The sequence below is a fragment of the Myodes glareolus genome, chromosome 6 (genome assembly GCF_982192425.1).
Source record: "Myodes glareolus chromosome 6, mMyoGla1.1, whole genome shotgun sequence".
Lineage (NCBI taxonomy): Eukaryota > Metazoa > Chordata > Mammalia > Rodentia > Cricetidae > Myodes > Myodes glareolus.
The window spans coordinates 51012433-51030103 of NC_142031.1; the positions used below are offsets into that span (position 1 = coordinate 51012433).

At 45.3% G+C, this 17671-nt stretch overlaps 1 protein-coding gene across 5 annotated transcripts in view; it reads left to right on the top strand.

Annotated features, from left to right (window-relative positions):
* Positions 1-17671, top strand: part of Sntg2 (syntrophin gamma 2) — a 204355-nt gene that overhangs the window by 100949 nt on the left and 85735 nt on the right. For all 5 annotated transcript variants that reach the window (XM_085690810.2, XM_085690809.2, XM_048439847.3 and 2 more), the window contains 3 exons: positions 137-224; positions 7331-7422; positions 16341-16468. In XM_085690810.2, coding sequence (XP_085546936.2) covers positions 137-224; positions 7331-7422; positions 16341-16468 — 308 coding nt within the window. The remainder of the gene's footprint in view (positions 1-136; positions 225-7330; positions 7423-16340; positions 16469-17671) is intronic.

Here is a 17671-nt window from a genome sequence, read left to right on the forward strand (position 1 = left end):
TCCATGTTAATCTAACAGAATGTCTGTCTCAGAGGAAACTCTGAAATGAGTCCTTAGAGAGCAGGAAAGATCCACAAGGACTTTATTTTTCTGGTTCTTCCGTGATGGCGACGTGCTGTTCTCACCCTCTGAACAGGTGCACCTTCTGAGAAACGCTGGCGATGACGTCACCATCACTGTTGAGTATCTCAGGGAAGCACCCTCGTTTCTGAAGCTACCATTAGGTAAGTGGGAACGGGAGAGATTTTTAGGGTGTTTGGGGTTCTCTTCCTTCCTCCATTATTTATCCACATGTCTTGGCACAGCGGGAATAAGTTATTTCCCAAGCACATGCTCAGCCAGAAGATTGATTTAGACAGAGGAACACAACAGGGTCCTAAGGCGCTCCAGACGTCATAATCAGAAACAACCCTTACTTCACATGAAGTCCCTGCTATTGTGTTTGCAAACACAGCACACATTAACATGCTCTCACATACACACACTAGCATACATACATGCACACACTCATACACATATAACATACACACACTGACAAATGCATGCACACACTCATACACATACACTAACATACTCACATGCACACACAGTTATCTACACACATGTTCATGTACATCTATGTAGAATAGTTTGTATTTATAATATTTAGATTGACCTCATATTAAGTATTCAGTCCTTAACAAGTAAGAATCATCAGGGCAATGTATAAAGACATTGGAGAGCAGAGAGAACACTGAGTTTGGTCAGGAGCACACAGTGCTGAAGGTCTACGGAGATAGGCCATGAGCCTGGGATGGTGAAACTTCATGGTCACATATGCGATGGGGCCCCAGCAGTCCTCTCATGCTAATGCACGCTTCAGAGTACCTGCCAGGATGGGACAAAGCTTGTGATTCTCTGCTGTTCTTGATCCAGCCAGACTGTGACAAATATCCAGCCTAGAAAAGCATTTCACTGACCGTTGTCTTTAACTTACTGTCCAGAGCCGTCACGTTTAACAGAAGGTCCTGCCCTTATTTTGGATATCAGTGGACCCTCTGCTGGAAGCTGTCTTCTACTTCTAGTAAAAATCTGCAATGCAGGGCTCAGCCTCCATAGACCTAATTTTCTGCAGTACAGGAACAGCTGACAGCCGCAGGAGCCTGCCTTCCTTTGCTGTCCTGATTGACTCTTTTCTCCATCCTCTTCCTGCAAAAAAGAGTGTCTCCTTCTCCCTGCTCCATCCTGCATGCTCACCCTCCTTCTCGCCCATCATTGTAATCCTGTTGTTATTGTCTGTCTCATTTACTGTGGAAGTGGCCCGGGTGCTGCTGGGTACCGAGACCTGCTCAGCTGTGGACACTGACTGTGCATCCACATCATGCTCTGTCGTAAGAGCCATTAGATTCAGACTTTCCTTCTATCCTCTTCTCTCTGGGACCTTTGAGCCTGCCATGTCCAAAAGGCCACAGGGAGTGATCGTGATATTCACTCTTAGAATAATTGATACCCTATGTACAGACACCTAGATAAAAGTGTCTACCTGCCCTGTGTTCCTGGGAACGCATCTCTGTGAAATGGAGGGAGAGCAGTAGGTGACAAGTTCTTGAAAAACCAAGGATGACATGGAAGGGTTTCATGTATAGGTGGGAAGATCCCAACGTAAGAAAACCATTATCAAAACCAGGTCAAAGACGAGAAGGAAGTGATGGTTGTCTTTGTGGAATTCAGAAGGGATGCTAAGAATGCTCCCATGGGCACAGAGACAGGGATGTGGTGATGCCGTGATCAATCACTCAGAGATACCACTGGACTCGAGCTTCCCTGTGTTACCACACGTCAGGATGAGTGCTCTTCTACAAGTCACTGAGATGGAGTGGGAAGTATATGAGAGGGCGATGCAAGACTCAGTATTCTATCAGTGTACCAGGGAGGTTTGAAATGGAAGAAATAACAGTGTTGAATGAGGGGAGGAGAGAGAGAGAATCATACAGAAAGGGAACAAGAACACAGCAGATTGACAGAAGAAGACAGCTATAGAAAATGAGGAGAGAGTAATAAATAACACTTTTCAACATTTTCTCTTCTTGACCAATTCTCCCAACTCAGAGTGAGGTCAAGAGCAGCAGGTCTTGGTAGTTGGAAAAACTGAGTCAGGAAACGTGGCCCATTGACTGCAGCCCGAGGCTCTGTAACAGGGTGTGAAGTGGAAGTGTGGCCAGCAGAGTGGGGTACAAGAACGAGCCATCCAGTTGCTATGGATGTGTGACACATGGGTCATCAAGGAAAGAAAATGTCTGCCCTCTCTGCAATTCTGGGCAGGGCAGGGCAGGGCAGTTAAAGGAGAGGCATATGCTTCTCAATGCCCTATGGCTATGAAAAAACACTGGGGAGAATAGCCCTACAGAGTTCTACTTTGTCTGATCGTGGTTGGAGATTTCAGTTCATTGCCAGTTGACCCTGTGGCTTCAGGCCTATGGGAGCCCAGCGAACCACAGCAGGGACACATGGTAGAAACAGCTGCTTACTTTGGTGACCAGCAGGCAAAGAGAGAGACACAGCGGGAGGACCTAGGGTGCCAAGGGCTCGTCACTGGATTTCTTCCCGCTAAGTGTCGCTTCTTTCTTTTTCTTTTTTGGCTAAGGTTTTTTTTTTTTTTTTTGAGAAAATAACACATAATAAAACAAAGGAAAAAAGATATCATCTTGAAGTTGAACATGGCAACCCAATAAGGAAAAGAGTCCCAGGAGCAGACGTAAAAGTCAGAGACCCACTCGTTCACATGCGCAGGAGTCCCACAGAAATACCAAGCTGTAATATCTCCGTGGAGTGCCTGATTACAGGCCCATGTAGTCCCCGTCCTGCGGCTCCAGGGACTGTGAGCTCATATGCACCTTGCTTGGTTAACTTAGAGGGTCTTATTCTCCTGGTTTCCTCCATCCCTCTGTCTTACACTTTTCCCGCCTCCTCTTCCATGGGGTTCCATAGCTCTGAGAGGAGGTATTTCATACCTTCCATCTAGACCCTCTGTGTAAGTGCCACTTCCTAACAGCGACTCTAACTACCAGTAGACTGAGACAATGTTTTTCAGCACATGGCCTTTGAAGCCATGTATCCGAACCATATAAGAATGATAGAAATTTCCTAATTGGAAGGGACGAGGGTTTTTAACACTGTGTACAAGGGAGTCTGTGCCCAACCCCAGCCCTGTACCCCAGGATATAGGAGATTGGTGGTAATGCTGTCTTATTCCTGCAAAAGTAGAACCTCGTGTACTGCAGCCTACCTTTCCTCCAGGTGAGTGTCTGTCACCTCCTGCGTAAGCCTAGCCGTGTGTTGTGAGTCTCAGTCTTTGCAGTGAGATTCAAAGAGAAGATGAGTATAGCCTGGCCCAATAGACAGCAGGAATGGCAAAGACAGCAGGACACTTACACAGCTTTCCCCGCCTTCCATCTGAGGTCAATAACGTTTCTGGGAAAAGAGGGCCGGTGTTTGGTAGCCCCCAACACAGGGATGATAGGAACTGTAGAACCGATGGCTACAAGGATTTCAACATCTGTTTCTTGGAAAGGAAGGGTCACCACGGCTCAGAAGCTGGCATTTCCCTCAAAAGAGCTCTTAAAACCCGGGATCCTTCAAGTTACTTCATTCACATGCTTGACTGGAATCCGAGGGTTTGGCCCGTAGCTTTTGGTTGTCTGGGAACTCCAGGGCAGAGCTCAGCCATTGTGGCTAGATCCACCCTGAACTCCTGTGAGCCACATTGCTCAGGGACAACACAGAGCTCCAGAGATAGATGCCGAGTTCTCCGCTAATTGTATAAATGCCCATTCTCCTTGTATTTGGTTCTTTACAACCTAAAACAGTTAAATCCTAGTATTTATAAAAATTTAAACACAGGGGCCATAATCATTACATGAATCCACGCAAAACGGCCTCTGGTGAACACATCACTGGGTAAAATTGTCTCTGCCTGAGTAGATTCTGCTGGGGTACTTGTTTGTCTGAAGCCACATCTGTCCCACAGAGATGATTGCCGATGTACAAAAATATACCACCAGTAAAAAAAAAAAAAAAAAAAAGTCCATTTCAGCATTTCTTAAATTGATATTAATGGGAAAATAAGTACCCAGTGAGAATGAGTGAACAGACCTGTGCATGTTTTTCAGACTCTCAGACACTTGGTGTTTTTATACAGATAGACTTTGCACATTAATGCAGTATTTCACTGTGATATACACCATCACCACTGATTAAATTTCTTGACGCTCTCCTGCTCAACAGAGGTCCTCCCGAGGCTGGCAGTCAGTCCCCATTCCCCTCCCGCAACCACTAAAAGTCACTGCTTTCTGCCTTTGTGTCTTTGCCTTTTCTGGCAATGTGAATCAATGTAGTCATTCAGTTTGTGACCTTGGCTTGCGTTGCTTCCACTTGCCATGATGCTTTCCAAGTTCACTGGTGAGGTGGCATGCGTCCATGACAGCGGCATAACTCTGCTTTATATGGTTGCAGGGCCTTGTTCCATCCACTCGTTAGCTCGTGAACCCTTGCTTCTATTTCTGGGCTGTTATGAGTTCAGCTGCTGTGAACATTCATCAGCAGGCTTTGTTTGGACATCTTTGTTAAGTCTCTACCTAGAAAAGAGGATTCTGGGTCCTATGATAATGCCATGTTTAACGTCAAGCATCTCCCAGAATGCAACCCTTCTGTGTATCTGCTGCTTTGAGTCCAGTCAAAGTAGCCATAGGACTTTGGACAGATTAGAGTTCAGTCCTTGATGGAAAGGGATTTATAAGTATTGACTGTATCTATTTTTTGGGTTTTTTTTAGAGAACAACTGTTTGTGCAACTAATAATTGCTAATACTTGGGTTGAGGTGATAGCTTAGTCAATAAAGTGCTTGTCTTAAAAACATCCTCCAGGACCTACATCAAAACAGCCAGGTGTTGAAAGACACAGTTGCTTCCCTAGCTTACTTCATGGGCTTCAACCCAGTGAAAGACCCCAAATCAAAATACAAGGTGGATAGTACCTGAGGAAGGACAGATGAAGTGTCCTTTGACTTCAACACGCATGTGCACACATGTACATGTAACTCTCCATTCACTTGCACTTGCTCACAAATGAACACATTCCCCCAATACACACACACACACACACACACACACACACACAGAGAGAGAGAGAGAGAGAGAAAGAGAGAGAGAGAGAGAGAGAGAGAGAGAGAGAGAACAACTACTAACATTGACCAGCTTTTAAACATGGATGTATGGATGTTCTGGTGGTAAACAAAGCAATACAGGAACTATTCAAATTTTTCTTTCCTTACCAGAAGAAAGGCTGACAGTCATGAGAAATTAGTTACCAGAAATCCAGTGTCTACAAAAAGACTATCAATCTTAGATTCCTTCACTTACTATCCATTTCTTCTTCCGACATGTGCTTCTGGTGGCATTTATCATGTGCCACTCAACAAGCATTACCTGGGGGATTTTTGAAGGTGTACAGGCAGTTAAAAATGTTTTCATCTTTATTGCAAATAATGACAAGTTAATTCTAGAAATAAATGAAAGACTTTCACAAGCATTACATGGACTATCCTAAAGTATACATGGAAATGAAAAAAAAGAAGAAGAAGAAGAAACAGGTTATATCAGGCTATGCACTATTTGCAAAAAAAAAAAACCAATCTGTAATAGAAAGTAACAAAAGCCTGGGCTGGACTAGATTCCACTGGGTACCAACTGTATGTATCTAGGGTAGTAAATGAGCAGGAAGATGCTCACTCATCAGTATGGTTCATTCAAATCAAGGCAGAGAATCCTTGTGTCTCCCAACACATGTAGGGTTAGGGTGAAGTGCTTTGTAGTACTTGTCCTGGCAGATATGATGTAGGTGGGCTGGGGGCCATGACTTGCTGGACTCTGCATGTTGGGAGATGCAGAAGTAGACAAGAGATGAGCAGTTATCCTCAGAGCCTTCTGGTCACTAGGCACCCATATCCATGTGCCCCAAGGAGCTCTGACTGCTCATTTCAGTTCTAGGAACGAGATGATGTGATCGAGCACTGACTTATAGGACAGTGCCTACCCAGTTCTTGGTCCCCTTCTCACTGTCTTTTCCTGCAGGTGCCTAACAGGGAGCAGACCTGCCTTCCTGCTTCATTCTCTTGATAGCGTTATATCCTTACCATGATTCGCAGCTAGTCAATGATAAGCCCATCGCTATGCTATCCTTGGCACCTCTGCTTGCTTTCCAAGGGCTCAGAAGGCTTAGCCTCAGGGCTGTCTCTCTGCTCCTGGATTCTGGGGGCTTTCTTATGTGATATCAGATGTTCAGTTTCTCTGGGAGGCTGGTCATTGGGCAATGGTGCCTCTATGAGACATCACCACAAAAAATGGAAGAACTGACATACGTGACCTGCCCACACTTATTGTCTGTGCAGGAAATAACGGGGCTGGAAGTAGTCACGGGATACAGTCTTTTTCTTAGAGTTGCCCTCGGGACCTTGAGTGAATGGCCTGAAGCCTTGGGAATGACTCCAAGGTTTGCTTAACAATTCTTGATGAAGCTACTAGTTTAGCTTGATTGTTGAACTTGTGTGAAAGCTGGTTGCAGAGTTGCTCTTATAGAGAGTCAAGGTTATTGGGCACCTGCCCTCTCTGGACTGGGTCAAACGTGCTGAGGGTTAGCCTTTACGTGTTAGCCCTAGGAAAACCTTTCTGAGTCACATCATCTCCCATAACAGTGGGACACTTAACTGCCAAAGGACACAGTAGGAAAATCTATCAGTAACCCAGCTTGTTAACAGTGATGATTACAAATGACACCACGTGCCACATTTTTTTTTTTTTACAAATGAATCCATTGCATTTGTAAACAATACACAAATGCATTTTAGCTCAGTTTTTCATAGATGATGACGGTGTTGGTGGAGGTGGTGTGGTTGATGCTGAGTTATCCCTTCTTGGCCTGCATTGTCTACATTCTCATCCTGCCTGTCTGCAGCAGCGAGAGACCCCAGGGTCATTCGCCAGTCAGCAGCTCTGACATGGTTCTTTTGGAGACACAGCCCCGCTCTGCATCCCAAGGGTGCATGATGACATGACGGGCAGAGGATGGCACTAGGACCATTGCTGGGGAGACCAGGTTCTAGGAAAGGAGGGGAATCCTCTGGCTAATAACGTAGAGCAGAGAGTCATCCCCAACTTCAGTTCCACATCCTTGAGAGGGCCCTAGAAACGGACTGCTGGCTCTAGTGGTGTGCTTGGCTATCTTACATTCTATAGTCAGTCACGTATGACGTAGCTGACCACTACACCTAGAATGAACGCCTCTCATTTTGTTTCAGGGTCCCCAGGGCCATCCAGTGACCACAGCAGCAGGGCCTCATCGCCTCTCTTTGACAGTGGCCTGCACCTGAACGGACACTGCAGCCACACAGTAAGCACGTGCAATCCCCTGACCTCATAACTTGGGAACCTCAATCCCAAGGGCCCTGGGTTGAGGGCAAACCTGTCCGTGATCCAGCAGAGGCACGGGCAGATGTATGGGAAGAAGCAATGAAAACAGGAATCAGTCAGTGCTACTAAAATGTACTCCCACATAGGCTCTGTATCCTTATCTCCACTAAGACACCCAAAACCAGCAGTTCATAATTGCATGGAAAGTAAACACCTTTCTTCATTTTGAGGTAGAAATCAAAGTAACCTCTGAGTTTCGGGCAGCCTTACTAATGGGGCCTCAAGTTGTTGAGGTCTCAAGATTTCCAGAAGACCCACAGGACAGGGTAACAGTGAGAATTTATCCCCAAATTCATAGAAAACATCAAGGAAGCGTGAGCGCTGTGTTTGCCCTGAGCCCCAATCCCGTGCCTCTTTCGCCCTGTCTATCTCTGAGATCCTAGAACTGATCTCAACCCCCAGTGTCTGCTACCCTGGGTCTGCCTCCCAACGCTGGGCTCATGACCCACAGAGAAACAGATTCTCAGCTTCCCACAGTTGGTTTTAGGGTATATTTTAGAGTAGATCCTTTTCCACCCTGGCGTTCAGGGAGAACTCAGGGAAAAAGATTCAGGTTTGTTTGTGTGATTTCACAATACCATAATTTCTCGCTTTCACAGTTTTAAATGCTTTTGCTAATTTAGAATTTGGCTTCTGTAACTAACAGAGACTAAGCGGTGTGCTCACAGGTCGCATCTCCCGGTCTTGGGTTCATAGACAAACAGAACCCTTATTTTCCCGGTCTTCACTTGACTTCAGAAATTAGTGTTGAGCCAGGCACGACAGCACACCTGTCGTCTCCCTGATTGGAAAGCAGGGGCAGAGTATTTGTTGAGCTTAGAAGTGTGAAGTCAGTCTGGGTAACATATTGACGTTCAGTTGAGACAAGTCAGCAGAGAAAAGCAAATGACTCTAGTGGCTGATATCCTGTGTTACCCTAGATGCAGGAGCCATTGATGAACTGGGATGCTCAGAGAGTCAGTTCTGTATTTCCATCATGATGAGGCGCCATTTGTCTGTTCTAATGGTAGAATATCCACGAGGGTCCACAGAGCGCTTGCACTGTGGACTATACTTCGGTGACTTGTAAGCTTTGCTCGGTGACTCAGGATCTGAGACACACATCTTAGTCCCATTTCCTGTAAGAGGTGCCTGAAGGTAGAGAAGACACCCAGATAGGAGCATGCTCTCTCTTTGTCTGGGAAGCCATGGTTGATGCCCGTCTGTACACATTGAATCACAAGAGCAGGGAAGAAGTGAGCTATGGATGACTGTGGCATGGTTATTACATTCAACCAGACAATATAACCAGGAGGTGAATAATTACCGTTATAAAATTTGCCATAACATAGCCGCTAAAGCTGAGAGAAAACTGACAGGATTGACGGAGTGGTGGCACGCCTCTTCCCTGAGACGAAGCAGGGAGTCTCTGTTTTCAAAATAAGAAATATGTAAGATCTACTAGGAATAGTTCTTAAAGGGGGCTGCAGGGCTCCAGTCAAAATAACCCATCATCTCCGACATCAAGTAGTTACCTTAAATTACATACTGACAGCAATCTTCATTACCTGGTTATTAAAAAGTGCTTCCTTTAAAAAAAAAATAGTTCCTCCTGAACTGGGGAAGTCAGCGCCAACTTTGGAGTCTAGATGCTGCTCATCTATCACTCCTATACCTCTGCACCCTGAAGGCTGCTTGTTTGTAAGTCTCTTTTTAAAGTTTAAAGTTCAGAGGTCGATATTATATTTGTGCTGAAATCCAATCTGAAATATGACTATACCTGATCTATATTTACAGACCTTGCTGGAAAAAAAAATACTTTCCTCATACTACTTTGGATTTGTTTTCAAACAGATACAGAAGATGTGTGTCTTTATTTTTCCCATAAATGAGACCTATTCATAAAAGTCATATAGATAATGATATTCTGAGAAATGTTATTAGTTACTTTTCCCTCCACTGTGACAAAAATACCTCAGAGAAGTGGCTCCTGGGAGAGAAGAGTTATTTGGCTCAGTTTCAAGGAATTTTAGCCCATCCTGATGGGAATGCATGGAGGGGTTTGTGGTAGCCGTACAAGTGATAGGGGCTCCTTACACGATTAAGATCAAGAAGCAGAGACTGAAGGTTAGAGTCTGGGATGTAACCTTCAAAGACCTTGCTGGGGACCCCATCTCCTAAAGATTCCAGATCCTTTATAAATAGCCCACAGTCTAGGGACTTGACATTTAAAGCAGAAGCCTATAGGAGGCATTTTATATTCAACCTACAGCATCAATTCACATTTAAAATTACTGTAATTTTTATTTAAGGCCCATATTTTAATAAGGTAGGGATCTTTTCCAAAATCTGTATTGTTTGGAGGCATAGCGCGCAGATGTCCAGATAAATCTGCTGAGCAGAAGGGACATTCTGGCCACCCTTCCACAGCCATTCTCTGCGTTTTTAAGTGTCCTCCAGGCATCAGAGGTGGGGGCAGATCCCTTCAACTCCCCGAGCTTCCTGTTTCTCATCTCTGTTGTAAACACACGGGTGCAATTATGTTTGAATTGATTCCAATTCCTCCAGCTGTTAAAATCACCTTCAATACCACTCTCCAGTTTGCTTCCTGTTCTGGCTGGTTTGCCCCAGATAATAATGGGTACTGGGATGGTGAGGAGTGTGTATGTGCTGGGGGGTGGGCAGCTTACCTGACATAGTAATTCAGAATGAAATAATTTTTCTTGACTCACTATTCCCTGTCCAGAAGGGGAAAAATCACACACTTGCTGATCACAAGGATGCAGGGAGGAGCTATCAGACTTAACTCCCCTGCATCCTCACTCCTGCATAGAAAGAGAGGAGGAGGATGGTTCCTGCCCTGTACTGGAGGTTTGTGCATGCTGTCTGTCTTGCAGCACAGGTTCCCGGAAGCACTGACTGCTAACTCAGCAGCCGGCTGTTATCCAGGACAGCTTAGAGTCCGCACACTGGTATTTGGCGGAGATGCCGTGGCATGAGTGGGCAGCTTCTGTGCCAAGCAGTTTTCTGTGCGGGCCCAGGCGAAGTAACCCTTCATGGAGGTTGGCAGTAGTGACTACCTGGGAGAGGCCTGTGCTCTGAGAAGTCTGCTCAGGGGTAATGTCTCAGAGCAGAAGCCCACGTGGTAAAGAATTGGGGCTCATCTTAGGAGAACCCCGCAGAGAAGGATGTATGAATGTCCTTGCTTACACAAACAGAATGTACTTCGAATGTCATTTCTCTGTCATGAAATGTGAACTGTGGCGAGCACTCTCTGCTGGTGGCCCCTGGAGAGCTGCTGTGGAGTTGTCTTGGGTTTATGGCAGTTCCTGCCCAGTATAGAAACAGCAAGGAATTAAGCTTAGTTTATATACTGCATTTAGAAACGGGCATCAGTTACATTTAATGGTGTAGGATGTGAAGTATATTCCTCAAAACAGTCCTATGTTAAAGGAAGGAACCCCAGATGCTGCATCCAGCCAATCAAAGGTAATTTGATCATCACCTGATAAATGGATTAGTGTGCCAACAGAGGCATAATATGATGATATCTGGACCGGGTGGAAGCCACTAGGTGGTGCCTGGTGGTAGCCATGACTTGGAAGGGTTTATCTTGTCCTGGCCCCTTCCTGTTGCATCCTCAGCTTTCAAGAGGCCCTGAGGTCAGCAGCTTTCTCCCACGTTCTGGTTTGAATCTGAAATAACCCTGACATGCTCAGTTGAATACCTGGTCCCCAGATAGTGTCGCTATTTGGGGTAGTTAGGGAACCCTTTTTTACATAGCTGGCAGATGCAGGTCTCTGGGGTTGTAGCCAGGTAACTGCTGGCTGCTGTGTGCCTGCTGCTCCAATCGCAAGCTGTAACTACCACCAGGCTTTCTCCACCGTCCTGATCTGTACTCTCAAACTGTGAACCCAGCTATCGGCCTTCCTCTAAGCTGCCAGGTATTATTCACAGCTCTGAGGCAAGTAACTGATCTTCAGCACCACAGTCTTCCATCTCAGCAGTGGAACCAACCTTGAACCATAAGCTCCGAAACAACCAAAAGAAATGGCTGCTTCTTTTCCTGAATGTTTTAGCATAGCAACCAAACAACTGACACACCTCTGTCTCCTCTCAGCTGTGGGGAAGAACCCCTGAGCATTTTTTGTGCCTCCTTAGTCTTCTGCAGCAGAGCATACTAAGAATTTACTGAGGCAGGTGGAGATGGCAGCAAATCCACCGCTCTTAGCATGTTCCCCTTCCGCCTAGTTTACAGTTTAGACTCCTCTAAATACTTCTGAGAACATAAAAGCAGAAACAACCCTGTGTCTTCATTAAGACCTTGCCTTTGCAGTCACTCTGTGTTGTTTCTCTGCAGCTTTGGCCACAGACTGCAGAATGTGGGGACTCTGGATACCACCGGGCCCTGGAACCCCTCCTTCCTGACTGCCCTCTCACCGTAGTCAAAGGGTAGGCAGAGCCAGATATCCAAGGAGCCAGGAGTGAGAAGGGTCAGGCATGCAAAGGGCCAGTATTGATGGAGTAAGGTTTAACAGGACAGGTGTGTACAGGGTCAGGTGTGCACGAAGCATAGCATCCACAGGGCAATGTACATACAAAGCCAGGACTGACGGGGCAAGAATCTAGACAGCCATCCCTTCCCTGGCAGTAACTGTTTTTGAAGTGTTTTCAAATATAGTAGAACAAGGTTGTCCACACTCCTCAATCTTCTTTATCACCCACTATTCTTCCTTTGTCAGATGCTATATCCCAGAAAATTAGAGGTCGGAATAGCTAGAGTGGGCTGTGCAGACATGAAGCAAAGGATAGATACAAACTGCTGACTATACAGTAGGCATCTCCTCTGTTCCTTGCTGTGGGTTTCCCAGCCAGAGCTCAGACACTGTCACCAGCACTCTTGCACAGATAGAAGATATAGTAACAGTGGCGACTTCACACAGAAACCTTATTTTAAAAATACTTTTCAGGCCCTCATAAATAACAGTTCCCTCTGAGGAGAGAGTTGCCCCAGTCCCTGTGGGGATGGCATGAACCGCACACATGGAGAGCATCTTACGGCTTTCACTTTCAATCAGGGCTTCCCTGGGTCATCAGTTTTTCTCTGTTCTGGTCAAATATTGCTCTTTTTATTATGTTTGTGCTGTTTTGTTCTCTAAAATCACATTACCAAGGACTCGCAGCCCCAGCAGGATTCGAGAAGATAGAAATTGCAATCTGGGACCCACAGGCAGGTTTTGTCTGCTGAGCAACCATTATTATTTTAAATTGAACATGAAGTGTCCACACAGTTAGAGACAGACTCTTGTCCTAGGTTTAGTGATTATTTATTGATCAAAGCATTCTTTAAGGACTGAAACCATTCTATGGTTATCTACAAACAACATCAAGATATGGGAGCCCCTTATAACGAGCTTCATGCAAGACATATGCACACCACACCGTAAACTGTTTGGGGACATTTTGTTTGCATTCAAACTGACATTTTGCACGCTCCCTTCTTGGTAATCTCTACTGAGTAATGAATTTTAATTTGCATATTGCATCAATATCCATGATCCATACCTTCAGCAAATCCTCAGGCACTTTTCTAGTGCTTTATAAAATTGATTTCATAAAAATAAACATTATACAAAGAGATTATGGGACTTCCCCTTTGATTGTTGAGTGTGTTTCACCAACGTCTGAGTATGGCAGGAAGTCACAGACTGTGCTCAGGTGAAGCCAGGGCAGGACATGAGTTACTGGCAAGGTCTAGACGTCCTCGGCTTATTGTGGCTTTACCAGCCAGACCTCAGGCAACATCACTTGATGTTCATCTCTAAGGTGAAATTATTTTAAACATTGTGAAGCACTGCATTCTATTCCAAGGAATGGAACGTTGAGTTAGAATTTGTTTACAAAATGACGTCAAAGCTTGGCTAAGGGATGCGTATGCAACTCAGAAACACAGGAAGTTTTTTCTTGTAACACATCAAGGTCTAAGAGGAACAGAGGATGCTCCGTAGAGTGGCAGCCGCACCAAGGCAGCCTTCCGTGGTGCAGGACTAAACTGCAGTGTCGTGGTAACCCGGATCCTGAAAGCAGAGTCCAGGCTCACATTCGTTATCAGTAAACTGAATTTCGCTGAAACTGAACTAGGAGCTTGTCTTTGAGAAATTACCTATGTGATTTATATGCACAGTGAGGTTTTCAAGTCAATAGGCTGCATTTGTCAGACATAGACCTTTTCTATGTCTATGTCGGCCAGTTCAGGCTTCCTGTGCAGCGTAATTCTCAGACAAGAAAATCCCAAATGACAGGAGCGAGCAGTTAAAAAAGCATTAAGCTGGATAAAGTAAGGCCCTTGCTTTCAAACCGCAAGAGCCAGGTGGTTGAAGACTGTCAGCCCTGACAGCAAGGCAGGGCACAGGAAAGCACCCCTCTAGGGGTCTGCTTTACGACAATAGAGACAAACAATGCCCTATTCTGCTGACTTCAAAGGCAAGGGGACAGGTGCAGATTTCTGACTTAGCTGGTCTCTGTGACAAAGAATAAATAACCTGCCACGTTTTGGGGAAAATCAGGAGAACCAGAAGCTCTGTTATCTAGCAGAATCCTCAAACAAATGCTCAGGGAAAAGGCTGATTCGGGGTCAGAGAAAAACACAGGTGCTTGCTGTCAAGTCGGATGGCTTTGAGGTTCCCCTGTGTTTGGAGTGGAGGTGCAGTTGACTCTCTGGACATTCAGAGAGGTGACACCTTAGACCCTTACCTGTTTCTTTTCTTGTCACGGTTGCAGAAGGCCTCAGGAGGCCTCGAGTTGCCACATATTCTGATGTGATGTTGGGGTGTTGGCATTCACCCTCCCTGGTAGATAAACGTCTCTTAACTGCTAATAGAAGCCACTGTCTAAAGATGAAGGACACGCCTTTGCCACCAAAGGGTCAGGTTCAGAGTACCATCTCACCTAGTACTCAGTGGCTGGTTCAGCCCCATGTGGTTAAACATGAGACTTGTAGAAATTTAGCCTAAGGCATCATAACCATCAACATAGTGTTGAGTCTGCTGGATTATTGGGGTGAGACAAAGCCTACCTAAAATGTTTTAGTTAATCCATGTGTGCTCTAAAGAAAAGCACGTTTCTACCAGTTGCTATTCTTGTTAGCACATCCTCCTTTTCACCAGCAAAACCTGCTTCCTATTTCCTGAATAATTATCGGAGCGTGGTATCTGATGAGAAGGCAGAACAGGAAGTCTGGCAGGGCCCCTCTGCTGTGTGACCCTTTTGGATACAATGCGAGGAGGCCGATCCAATTGTTGGTTCATAATTATTGTGTCACAGCTGCTGTGTCTGGGATTTGTGGATTTGTATCTCTTTCTGGCCATCAAGTTTTAAATAAAGTGTTTTATGTCACTAAGTAATCTGCAAGTTGGGATGGGCTGGGGATATACATCGGCCTGCTTAGTGTAGCTAGCTAACCCCAGAGACCATTCAGAGTCTGGCTCTCTGGAGGATGCACACGCTGCTGGCATCTCTCCTCACTGGTTTCCTCAGGATTTTAGAGATTGCTGGCTGTTAGCAGTGCCCAAGGATGAGCTTCCAAAAATGTTAGTATCATTTCAGTCTATGAGGCCCCCATGCCCAAGTCCTATCCCGCAGGGGAGAATACACACATGCATGCACAGAACAGGGGAATTAGACGTTTTCTGCAAGCTCACAGTCTGCCTTGCTGTTGGCAGAGTGTTTACTCTCCACATCCTCAAGGATAGATCTTTTCAGCCTTAGGTCCAGGAAACTGGACCAAGGAACCTCACCAAAACCAGACCTGTATGGTGAGGCTCATGGTCAGGTTCCAGTGTGACTCAGAATGCAGATCTTCACCTGAATATAGGAGACTAATGGAGAAACCACGTCTCTCCTACCTGACCCATGTTATGGGCTAGGTTGATCACAATGAACACTGTCTCAAGAAGGGAGATAGTGAGAAGGCAGAAAGTTCCCACTCCATAGTGACTTTAAAATGGGCAAGCATGCACATCCAGGCTCTGGATTAGAGTGTCTCCACCCTTGAGAGTCCTGCTCTACGGCCTCAGATCTGGCCCTAAACATACTCAGCTAAGCGGTTTGTCTGACTTCCTCTCTAGATCCAGGGATTTGGTTACTTTGTTGTTTATTTTTTTTGTAGCCATGATTCTTCTTGTGTTGCAAAGACATTTTATGAGTCAACGTTTACCATTCCATTAGACAAAGTTTTATCACAGTTCCCTTCAAAGGCGTCTATTGTCTGAGGATGAAAGCCATGACCATCAGGACCTCCAAAACCTGAACCTTAAGTGGGAAGAATGTAGTCACCCATTAAGCGACTGTGTCCCTCTCAGGTCAAGAAGAGCTGTGACTTCACATCTCTCTGAATGTCGAACAAAGAAATGCAAGCCCCACCATGCCTGACGTTGGTCTAGAAATATATCTCGTAGCTGGGATTCATTTAACGTTGGTAGGAGCAATTCCATTTTTGCCCACATTACTGGGGCACTGACATCCATCAGCTCAGCTCATTTTAAACTACTTTCTCCTAAGTCTCCACATTTTTTAAGTTAAGTTCTACCGTGACTGTGAGCTTCTCCTCCAAATACAGTTCTCTCTGCCCTCTTCTTTAGCTTTCTCCCCTTCTTTGCAAAAATACTATTTAAAATCTATTTTAAAAGCTTTTGTATTCAAGTACGAGTGCTGCTTTCTGCCTGGAAATGATCGTGTAGGCTTTCTTCAGTTGAAGTGGGCTAATCTGGGTGTGGCGGGATGGGTGCCTCAGCTATGCCTCTCCAGAGAGCAGTGTTCTGACTGGTCCTGTGCCGACTGACTGTGGCTTATTTCACACAGGCTCCATCATCACCGTCCTCACCCATAGCTAATGAACCAAAGTATGAGAAGCGCTGGCTAGACACCCTGTCAGTCCCGTTGTCCATGGCGCGGATCTCCAGGTATAAAGCCGGAACAGAAAGACTCAGGTATGTGACCGATGCTGGAGGTGGGGGAAACTGATGACCCTGGCACTGCAGGGAAAGGCAGTGAACTCACACTGTGGGAACGTCTGACAAACCCCTCATTCTGCCAATTCCATCCACTGTTTCAGTGTCTGATAGCACAGTTGGCAAGCACAGGGAATTGTCTCTGCAGTGTAGCATTTGAGGAGGTATTGAAGGCCAAGAGGAAAGGAATGCAGAAGCAATTACAGTGGTTGATCTTCATTTTATTAGTTTTTTTTTTAAATAGAAGCTGTTCTCCCTTCTAGCAAGAGCAATTGTCCATGCTTAGGAAATAGTTCAAGAAGGAGAAATTCTGTCTTCAGCTTTACGTATAAACAGAATAGGTTCAATTATAAAAGACTGTATACTTTTTCTAAATTACAAATAGATACTGAAAAGTCATTTAACCTTAGTGATCTTCATTTTCCTCATTAATAAAGTGAGAGGGTTAAGCCAGCTCCTGCGTTTACTAAATGCTACTTGTTTGGAAATCATGTTAACTATGTAGTTTCAAGAAGTGTCTGTGAAGCCTCATGTATATTTCTGGGTAGGCTGAGAACCCAGAGCTCTTTACTTGAGTTTTGAGAGAAGCCAGATGCAGGGAACGGTGACCTGCCTACCAGTTTCAGTTAGCAAAGGCACAGCATAAACATCTTGTTGTCCCCTGAACCCTGTGTTAAAATATGTGTGTGGTTGAACTGTTTGGCATGTGGTGTGGGTATAATGTTGTATAAAGTTGCACTGTGTGATAAGTGCTCTGAGCATGTATGTGCTCTCAGGCTTCTTTGGTACAGATAGATGATCATCTATGTTTTTATGGGGGGACAATGTGATATTTCACACATCACATGTGATGACTGGATCAGGATAATGACCTCAAGGTTTGTTGTTGTTGTTAGGGTTGGAGAGTTGGCTTAGTGGTTAAGAACCTGTACTGTTAATCCAGAGGACCTAAGTTTGGTTCCCAGGATCTACATATTTTATAACCTCCTGCAACTCCAACTTCGTGGAATCCAGCAGCATCCTGGTTTCCACGGGCAACTGCACTCACATGAGCATGCCCCTAGACTCTCCATGTGCGTAATGCACATTTCAAATGAAAATAAATCATCTCTTTATAGGAAAGGTGTGGGAGCAAATGGGTGTGAGCACCAGCAGAGGCAGGGAGGGGGAGATTGGGAGTGG